General features: G+C 34.6%; 3 protein-coding genes across 3 annotated transcripts; 1 reads left to right on the top strand and 2 right to left on the bottom strand.

Moving 5' to 3' along the window:
- Window positions 1–1,266, bottom strand: LOC132170169 (F-box protein At2g26160-like). The gene has a single exon (XM_059581061.1). It carries the CDS (start codon window positions 1,264–1,266, stop codon window positions 1–3), a length of 1,266 nt encoding a protein of 421 aa, XP_059437044.1.
- A 2,504-nt stretch (window positions 1,267–3,770) lies between these two features.
- On the bottom strand, window positions 3,771–4,982 carry LOC132170168 (F-box protein SKIP23-like). Its single transcript, XM_059581060.1, has one exon. The coding sequence runs from the start codon at window positions 4,980–4,982 to the stop codon at window positions 3,771–3,773; it is 1,212 nt and encodes a 403-aa protein (XP_059437043.1).
- Window positions 4,983–7,217: 2,235 nt separating this feature from the next.
- On the top strand, window positions 7,218–9,150 carry LOC132170167 (glycine-rich protein 5-like). The gene is made up of 2 exons (XM_059581059.1): window positions 7,218–7,265; window positions 8,779–9,150. The coding sequence occupies exons 1-2, from the start codon at window positions 7,218–7,220 to the stop codon at window positions 9,148–9,150; spliced, it is 420 nt and encodes a 139-aa protein (XP_059437042.1).
- The last annotated feature ends 1,407 nt before the right edge of the window (window positions 9,151–10,557 follow it).

The raw sequence follows: 10,557 nt of genomic DNA, 5'->3' as shown, positions 1-10,557 counted from the left end.
CTATGCTGACTCTAGTTGAAACGTTGGCTGGATCCAACATGGTGGCGACCACCACGATACCGGATGAGGCATGAACTTTTTTATATTTTTTCTAGTAGACAGGAACTTTAATACACAATTTCGCTGAAAGCTTCCATCTCCCAAGTTAAAGATGCTCATGTCATAATTAGAAGCAAAACAAGTGTCATTTTGACGATCTGTGAAGTATATAGAATTCGGCTGGCATCCAGGGAAGTCAGAAGCCGACACATAGGTTGAAGTCTTTTCACCCAAGAACAAGGCTCCATCACCTAGACTCTTTGTTTCAACCCACTTCGGCTTCCCATCCAGAACAAATACCTCGAACCCTTCTGTCAACGTCGTACTTGTTGTTATTCGCTGCTTCCGCTTGTCATCATAATTATAAAAAAGACCAGTAACAACAAGCCTTAAAATTTGTAGTAGATCTCCACCCGGTGATTCCACAATATATTGATTCTTCAAAGTATAGGCATTATACAAGGTGTAGTTAGGTAAAACCGGGGTCAAGTTGGGACAAAGCAGGAGATCAGGTGAAAGCCTTGGTGCAACCTCGTTCAACTCGGGAGAATGTTCACTAATATGACAAATTTTGACTGAACCAAATTCATCAAGGGCATAAAACAGACCTGCTTTGGAATAAATAACATCAACAAAATCACAACTTTTCTCTATACATGTCCATCCTTTATCATCACCCGGCCTAATGAAAGCCAATTGACCATCGTTATAGATGACCATGACCGAATAATCATCAGGAGCCATTATTGGGTTAGCTGACAATATAACCTTGTTGTAAGTATAGCAATATTGTGAAAACGGTGAGAGCCGAATAATCCCATAATCATCGGCTCCTTTAACCTTGGAGCAAAATGGATTTGATAGGGAAATGACATACTCCTCATCCGCACTAATCATCCATCCATGATAAGAATCACCATAATGATATGTGCTCTGTGTATCACATGGTATGAATGTTTTTAACTTACATGCCTTGTTTTCGCTGACATTGTATATGCTAAATGTAGTTTCTCCTTCACTAGACGGTTGAGCACTGTGAGTTAAAAATAGCAGTGGAGGTTGATGCATGGAAAGTTTGAGTGGCCTCTCCCCTCGGTACTTGTCTAAGGCAACGGAGTGCCATGGCATGCAAACAGCAGTAAATCGAACATAGTCTGAAAGTGATACTAACTTGTCCAAAATCAAAATAAGAAGGTCTTCTGGAAGGCATGCCCAATCTGATTCCATTTCCAATATTGGACCTGTAGATATATACGAGATTGTAAAAAGAGAGATCAAATCTCGTGATCGAGCTTATGCACTGATGAACAAAATAATCTTACCAAACATATTATATGCACCGAAAGATTAAAAAAAAAATTGGAATTTTCAAGTAATATCTAAAATCCAGAATCGTGAGGCAGAAAAGAGAGACATGTTATGAAATTAAAAAGATTAAAACACAAAACGAAACAACCAAACAAAACTCTATTCTTCTCCCTCTTTCTGTCGGTCTAAACAAGAGAGAGAGAGAGAGAGAGAGAGAGAGAGAGAGAGACCTGGAATGGTTGAGTCCAGGACTGGTTTTTTCTTCGGCTTGCTCCGTCGTTTCCCAATCATTCTGTGTTGAGGGCTTTTCTGAGGGGAGGGTTTTGGGAGAAGTTTGATGGATTGGAGGCGCTATGTTCACCGTAAAGTAATATTTATTGATTTTTTTTTTTTTTTTTAGGGTTTAGGGTTCATTTCATCTTGTTTCGTTACTTGGCTACATTTAAGCTCATAATTATCTAATCTTCTATTTCCTCTTTTTCAAGACTTTGTATCATTCTTAGCTTTTTTTTTTTGAAACTTTACTTACCACTCCCAAACTTTCGAGCTTTTTGCATACACCCTCCCATTGTTCAAAAACTTTCACTTTGATGTATCTAATTTCGATTTTGTTTCACTTTCCTCCTTTCATTAGGATTTTGCAGTTAAATCAAACAGTCAAATGAGTAAAAGACCTTTATACCCCTAAATTTTTTTAAAATTCCAAATTTACCCTTATTTATAAATAAAAAATTAGGGAAAACTTCACTTATCTCCTTGAACTTACGCGTCTTTTGCAAACACTCCCTTAATCTTCAAAGTCTCTCACTTTTGTGTATCGAACTTTCGTTTCGTTCCAAATACCCCCTACCATTAGATATTGGAATTAAATCAAACGGTAGAATGAGTAAAAGACCTTTATACCCCTAACATTTTTAAAAAATTTTAAATTTACCCTTATTTATAAATAAAAAATTATTATTATAATTATTATATTAAAAAAAAAAAAAAGGAGGTGACCCACACTTGTGACCCTCCGATGGGTCACTTGGTGACTCACGGCGGGTGACCCATCGAAGGGTCATAAGTTGTTCAAACTGTTAGAATACAGTGCTGCTCTAATTCGTGAAAGTGTAAGAAGTGGATAGAACACCGATGAACCCACGGGTCAAGAGTTTTTTTTAATAAAAATAAGGACATTTTAAGAATTTCACACCCCTTCGTTAAGATAGACTTTGAAAATTGAGGGGTATTTGCAAAATGTGCGTAAGTTCAGGAGGGGTAAGTGAAGTTTCTCCAAACATTATAATTATTATATTAAAAAATAAATAAGGGCAAGATTGGAATTTCACACCCCTCCGTTAGGATTTCACAGAAAATCCTAACGAAATGGGCAAAGTGGAAGGAAACGAAAGTTAGATACATCAAAGTGAGAGTTTTTGAACAATGAGGGGGTGTATGCAAAAAGTGCGAAAGTTTGTGGGAGTAAGTGAAGTTTCTCCTTCTTCTTTTTTTTGGTACTATAGGCACATTAATTCTCATACACGCAAGTGGTATTATATGACGGTGAAAATCTCTCGCATATTAGAGGAACACTTGTTTTTCATTTTTTAGAAGTGCTAATCCAAAGGTTGTTGTATATATGGCGGTTACAAGAGTATACTAAATAGCATTAATCAGATACCTACTATTATTAGTCCTTTTTAAGATGACTTTATAAAAAATGTTGAAAAAAAGAAAGAAAAAAAGATGACTTTATAATAGAGTTCAATAAAATAAAAAGAGGGTCGTCGCTAGAAAATTAAGGACCTTCAACGAAAAAGATTATTGACCTTATTCTTGTTCCTGGCCCTTCATTTAATTAAGCCTAGAATCCGAACTGCATGCATGATGATAAGATATTTCCCTCGGATTTGATTTGATTCAACCTCTTTACGACCAGCACAAGTGAAGAAGAGAAGATGTCCCATTTAATTTGGATAAATTAACTTCTTTTTTTTTTTTTATGATTTCTAAAATATTGTTTAATTTTATATTACTAGAAATTATATATTATTATGACAAAATACTAATTTTTTAATACAACTAATAACATAAAAGTTAATATGAAATACTTTTTTTCTGAGCAAATTTGTTTCCACTGACTTGATGATTTGATGATCATGATCTTGTGTGCTTTTTTTTATTAGACATGACATGGCATCACCATTAATATAAACTTAATGCCGTAATGGAATAGAAACGTACGGATGAATTTATTCGATAAATGTGCGAACCTAAGATGACTTTTAAAATTTAAAAGAGAAAACGTTATCAAGAATAGATTAACATGCAGGATAACAGTAACAAGCTAGTATATAAATATCATAATAATTTACATGTAGCCGCTCCTGAAAATAAAAAATAAAAGAAATTGCCTGCATGTTCACAAATAAAGTTAGCTTTTAAAGCTTAGGGTTTTTAACAAACCCACCTATTTTTTTCCCTTGAAAAGTTGGCTCGATCCAAATTGGTGGCAACATCGATACCGGAGAAGACAAGAACTTTGATACACAATCTCGCTGAAGAAAGCTTCCATCTCCCAAGTTAAAGATTCCCATGTCATAACTATGAGCAAAATAAGGATGAGGTGGACAGTATTCCGTGAAGTATATAGAATTCGGATGGCATCCGAGGCAATCAGAAGCCGACATATAGGTTGAATTATTTTCACCCAAGAACAAGGATCCATCACCCAAGTTCTTTGTTTCAACCCACTTTGACTCCCCATTCAAAAATAATAGCTTGAAAGCCTTGAACCCTTTTGTCTCCACATGCATTATTCGCCTCTTATTATCACCATGAACAACAGTAGTCCAGTCCATAAACCTTAGAAGCTGTAGTAGATCGCCACCAGCCGATTCCACTATATAATTCTTAATCTCTTGTACTTCTTCATCAGGTGAAAGGTTAGGTGAAAGCCTAGGTGAAACCTTGTTCAACATGGGATTATGTTCACTAATATCACAAGTGATTACTGAACAAGTACCATCAAGGGCATAAAATAGGCCTTTGGAATAAATAACATCGTCAACATTATGGCATTTTTTTATGCAAGTCCATTCTTTATCACCTGCCCTAATGAAAGCCAATTTACCATACATGTTAAAGATGATCATGACCGTGTAATCATCGGGAGTCATTGTAGGGTTAGCTGACAATATAACCTTTTCAATACAATAGCAATTTCTATATGGAACCGGTGGGAGGCGAATAATTCCAACATCACCTCCTTTGAGTTTGGAGCAAAATGGATTTGATAGGGTAATGGCAAAATTCTCATCCACGCTAATCAACCATCCATGTGAAGAACCACTCCATCTCTGGCTACAAATGGGTGTGAATGATTCTAACTCATATGTCTTGCTGAAATTATGTATACTAATTATAAATGTAGTTTCTTCTTCTTTAGACCCGCGAGTGTGAGGTAAAAATAGTAGTGGAGGTTGATGGGTTGAAAGTTTGAGATGCCTTTCCCCATCGTACTTTTCTAGGGCAAAGGTGTGCCATGGCATGCAAACAGTGCTAAATCGAACATAGTCTGAAAGTGTTACCAACCTGCTCAAAATCAAATCAAGAAGGTCTTCTGGTAGACATGCCCAATCTGATTGATCCATTGAAATTGTAGCTAGTGTTTCTTCTCTTGTTTGTGTTGACCAATAAGAGATTATGCCCTAAATACGAGATGGTGAAAGGAGAGATCAAATCTCATGCACATGCAATGAGAACAAAGTAATCTTACCAAACATATGCACCGAAAGATCAAAAGAAAATGGATTTTTCAAGAAACACCCACAAACCCAAATCGTGAGGCAGAAAAGAGAGACATGTTATGAAATTAAAAAGGATTAAAACACAAAAAGAAACAACTCACTCTGAAACAAGTCATGTGCTTTTTGAAGAGAAAAAGACGAGAGACAGAGAGAGAGAAACCTGGAGTGGTTGAGCCGATTGAGGACTGGTTTAATTTAATTTGGATGGATAAATCAAGGTCAGTTGAGATAGATAAATGGGTTATCTTTTCCTATTTGGCATGCTCCTTCAGTTTTTTGTATTGGAAAGAAGATCAAGATAAACTACAAGTCGTGTATAGTAGTTGCTTGAATATATAGTACCTCTAGTTATTAGAAGTTGTCTAGTGTTTTATGTGAACTTGACTCTTGTAGCAGTTAACGTGGGACTTCTTGTAATTTATTTATTTAATTCAAATTGGGAAGATGGTTACATTGGATCAAAACACTGAAAAAGTGGGAGGCTTTTCAACCAAAATAAAAATAATAGTATAGAACTACAAAACAATTAGGAGAACCGGGACGATCCTATCTGAAGGGTTGCATAAATAAAACAGTTATTGAAGCAAAGAAGGCATGAAACTCGAGAGTTAGCTGCGGACTTAATATAAGGATTTTTTACTTTCTTTAAGATCTATGAATCATTAATCATTTCTAAAATAATCTTTAATTTCTCAACAAAAAAAAAAAAAAAAATCTTTAATTTTATATGTAATAAATTCTAAATTAAAATGATAAATTATTCATTATCAATTTTTTTTAAAAAAAATGATTAAATGTATTTTAATATTTAAAGACTCTAAAAAGGAAAAAAAACGTTAGGAAAAACTTCACTTAACCCTCCTAAATTTTCATTGATTTTCCAATAATTAATCTCCTAAACTTTAAAAACTTTCAATTTAATATATCCAATTTTAAAAATTTTGTAATGTTACTCAAATTATTAAAGTTTGGGATTAAATCAAATGGAGTATAGGTGAAATGTCTCTTATATCTCTGTATTTGTAAATAATTAAAAATTCTAACAAAAAAACATGAAACCCACGACTTGGATGTCACATGCATATGAATACACTAAATTAAGATTTTTTTTTTTTCTTCTTATTTTTCTTTGTAATGTCTGTGCTGGAATTGTTAAGCTTTTAGAGAATATAAAGCCTTTAAATTCGATAAAGGAAATCAAAATTAAATTTTGCTTACTTTTTATTAATCAATCACACTTATAAATAAGATAATTACAAAGACATGAGATGAATTCTTAGGTCTACTCGAAGATAAAGTACTCTTTTAATATAAATAAACTACTCGAAGATAACTCATACTAAAATAAAGATACCCTTTTCCCCCTCTCTCTCGCTTTGATTAAACTAAATAAATAAAGATAACTAAAGAAACACCAACTCTGCGACTTGAAGATAAAAACAAAAATAACTAGAATAGTGATCGGATGACAATCGAAGAACAAGGCTTTATCACTTGACAATGAAAGCCAATTCACCAGGAAAGTTATAGATAATCATGACAGTGTAATCATTAGACAAAATAACCTTAATTAACAATACAACATGAGAGAATACGTGAAATCGGTGGAAGGCAAATAATTCCATGATTATATATAATTAATCTGGTCCTTTAAGGTTAGAGAAAGATGAATATGGATTTGTTAGGGAAATGGCGAGATTCTTATCCACTCTAATAAATCATCCATTTGAATAACCAAGCAGGTTCTTTTTTTTTTTTATTATTAGTACGTAGCAATAGTCCAATTCCAACGTCTCTTACTCCGTAATTTGCTTTTGGCTTAGTAGACCTCCATATAACTTAAACACTAGATTTTTTGACTCTAGTTTCAAAAAAAAAAAAAAAAATCAACTATGTTTCTAACCATTTCAAAAAGTCTTTTCTTTTATTTTATTTTTTTTATTAAAAAAAAAAACACTTTTCTTAAAATATTTAACAAACAAAATTCAATTTCAAAGCTCAAAATACTTTTAAAAAACAACATAAAATATTTTCCACTTGAAAAATAGGAGTGATTCGGGCTCTATGGACTGAGGCCCAATGGTTTTGGCCACCCCACCATTTTGCACCATGATCCAGCTCTTCGAGGTTTAAATTGGCAATGGTAATGACTTCACATGCCAATGTTTTTTTTTTTTTTTTTTTTTTTTGAGGTGTGGTTTTGAAAAATAGAAACAAATTCGGCTTTGTAAACCAACTGGTCATTTACTCTTTTAAGCCAACAAGTCTGAAAAATCAAACTCTTCTGGACTTTCTTTGTAATGTATGTTCTGGTCTTGCCTTGTACATTAACTGGTTAGGAATTTGATCGAGGTTCCCTTATACATTAATAACTGCTTTATTCCTCTCTGTAATATGATTTGAATTCTTTGTTGAAATCTTGATGTAATCAAACTTACTCTTTTTAAGACCACGGAAGGCGCCTCCATCGAATCATTTCATATCTTTTAGAAAGCACATTGAACTTAGTTTTCTTTCAACTCAGTTTATTAAATTAATATATGTCGTTAGATCTTAATCCTTATCCATAAGATTATGCTCTTAATTGCTATCATGGCTTGATCCCCTCATCATTGGGAAGGAAGAAAAAAAGGCACTAGAACATGATATCCTGAACTAGCTACCAGCTGTAATCATGGAGCACCATTGAAGCTGTGTATTAGTTTATAGGAAAAATTACAGTTTACCCCCCCCCAAAAAAATCGACAGTGTTTTTCAATTCAAACACCAAAGTTTTAATTTTTGCAATCCACCCTCCACAAAGTTCTAATTTTTTCAATTCGACCATTATTATCCCAAAATTTTCATATTGTCCCTAATTTTTATTTTTTTAAAAAAAAAAATTGGGGTACAAAAATGGCCAGATGGCCAAACCGAATTTTTTTAAAAAATTTTTTATATAAAAAAATAAAAAATTAGAGGCAATATGGGAAGTTTTGGATACAATTAGTCAAATTGTAAAAATTTGAAACTTTGAGGGGAGGATTGCAAAAATTGAAACTTTGGTATTCGAATTGAAAAACGCTGTCAACTTTGCAGGGGTAAACTGTAATTTTTCCTAGTTTATATCTGTCATTTTCATGCATGAATTGGGATGTTAAAAGGTGCTGTTTTTTTATGAGATTTATCTCCTTTTGTGTTTTTTATATTCACGACTTTGCTATTTAGATATAAATTATAATGATTGATTGATGTAACAATTATTAGATCTATTAAATTTAATTTTAATTTTAATTATGAAATTACTCATCTCCATTTCACTTGAAATTGAAATGATATTTTTCGTCTAACCTATGCTTGTAATCATACTTTTTTATTATATAAATTGTGTTCCATATATTGTCAAGTATACTCGCAAGGTTGCAATTGACAATAAAATTAAGGGAAATTGTATATAAAATCCTTAGGTAAACGCGCCTTTTTTAAAAACTCCCTGGGTTTTTTTTTTCGAAAATTTACTCCCTGGGTTAATGGAAATGACAATAAAATCCATGCCGTCAAAAATTTTTAACAGCCGTTAGTCAAATTCAAAACGCACCATTTCACCTTATTAAAATATTAATTTTTTTTTATTAATTTAATTTTAAAATTTAAATTCCAGAGAGATCGTAAAAATTTTCCAGAATTTCCCAGATCTAGGTTGGAGGAAGGCGGTGCTGGATCATTGGGTGGAGGAGGTAAAGATGCAGTTGGTGGAATGGCTCGAGGGGGAGGTGGGGATGCCACCGGAGGTGTAAGGGATGCTTGCGGAGGAGAGCCTCCTAGTGGTGGTGGTAGCGAAGATAAAACTGGAGGGGGTGATCTGGCAAAGGGGCAGATGGTGGGGGTCATGCTGGTAGCGATGGCGGTGGTGAAGTTGATGGTGGTTGGCGGAGAAGGTGGCAGTGAGGTTGGAGGTGGTGTTAATACCGGTGGGGGTGAAGCTGGTGGGGATGGAGGAGGAGCAGCAGGGGCTGGCGGTGGAGGAGACTGAGGAGCTAGAGGTGAAGGGGTTGAAGGGGATGAAGGCGCTGGGGTGTCAGTAGTCTGAGTAGGCGTAGTTGAAGAATTCGACGGAGCAGGGGAAGAAGGTGGTGGTGGTGAGGTGACAGAGGAAGTTGGTAAATTCGCACAGGAGAGGAGGGAGGGGTTGTGGAGTCCATCTTCCTATGGATCTTTCCTAACAACGACAATGCACTACTACAGTTCCATTGTCATATTTGAATGATTAGAGTAATCACAAACATCCAAACCTCCAATTTTTCCTCAAAACAATACATAATTACAGAGCACAATCCAATGCCAAAAAAGGTCTTCCTCAAACCAAACAAAGTAAAAAACACTCAAATTTTCTCAGTATTGACAACCCCAGAAAAAACGCAATTCCATCAAACCAGGCGCTACCAATCTACCAGAATCCCTTTTTTAGATGTGCAATTTTGATGTAATTCCCTTTCTGAGAAGGGCTATTGAAATTGGGCTCCTGAGTCTTGTGTATGAGAATCCAACATCTTAAGGGACAATGTTATGCATGCCTCTGCTAATGTGTTTTAGCCGTCTTAAACAAGTTGGAATCTTTTGACGCCTGTGGAATTTTTTTAAACCTTTCTGATGCTTGCTGTAATTCTCCTTGAAGGCAAGAGGGAAACAATGATCAGATTGACTTGGGTAAACGTTAGCTTGGCTCTGAGGGAAACAACCAGATTCTCCAAACGTTGACATCTGACAAGCTGAAAAAATCCCATATACCAAAAAAAAAAAGAAAAAAAAAAAGACTAAGCAAAACCCATTCAGAAAATCCTTCTACCAACAAAACCCAGAGCAAGAAACCAAAAACTTTGAGCAATGATCAGATCGACAACAGTCTCCTTTTCTCCCTTTGGTAATTGCAGTAGAGACCCTGAAATTGTAAAGATAAAAGACCATCAAGATATAATAACAAGAACCAACAGTAAAATTCTCTTTTTCTTGTTCTTCAACTTGAAAAATCAATTTGAAGGCAAGAAGTCACCAACTGGAAATCTAACTGAGAAATCAATTGTTCTCCAACAACTGGAGAAGGCACCACCGAAGCCAAACCACCGTTGATGTTGCCGGAGAGATTCGAGAGCTGGGGTGTGTTCGCCGGGGTTGAGGAAAGAAGTCGTGAGTTGACAAAAGATTAATTTTTTTATTTTTTTATTTTTAGATTTAAATTTTAAAATTAAATTAATAAAAAAAATTAATATTTTAATAAGGTGAAACGGTGCGTTTTGAATTTGACTAACGGCTGTTAAAAATTTTTGACGGCATGGATTTTATTGTCATTTCCATTAACCCAGGGAGTAAATTTTCGAAAAAAAAAACCCAGGGAGTTTTTAAAAAAGGCGCGTTTACCTAAGGATTTTATATACAATTTCCC

This window comes from Corylus avellana, chromosome ca2 (genome assembly GCF_901000735.1).
Source record: "Corylus avellana chromosome ca2, CavTom2PMs-1.0".
Lineage (NCBI taxonomy): Eukaryota > Viridiplantae > Streptophyta > Magnoliopsida > Fagales > Betulaceae > Corylus > Corylus avellana.
This window is presented reverse-complemented; position numbering and strand designations above follow the sequence as displayed.

Bases quoted from the DNA above. Each gene is read 5' to 3' on its own strand.
- LOC132170169 (XM_059581061.1), bottom strand. From the start codon at position 1,266: ATGGAATCAGATTGGGCATGCCTTCCAGAAGACCTTCTTATTTTGATT.
- LOC132170168 (XM_059581060.1), bottom strand. From the start codon at position 4,982: ATGGATCAATCAGATTGGGCATGTCTACCAGAAGACCTTCTTGATTTG.
- LOC132170167 (XM_059581059.1), top strand. From the start codon at position 7,218: ATGGTTTTGGCCACCCCACCATTTTGCACCATGATCCAGCTCTTCGAG. The intron at 7,266-8,778 runs GTTTAAATTGGC...TTTAAATTCCAG, and splicing joins CCATGATCCAGCTCTTCGAG to AGAGATCGTAAAAATTTTCC.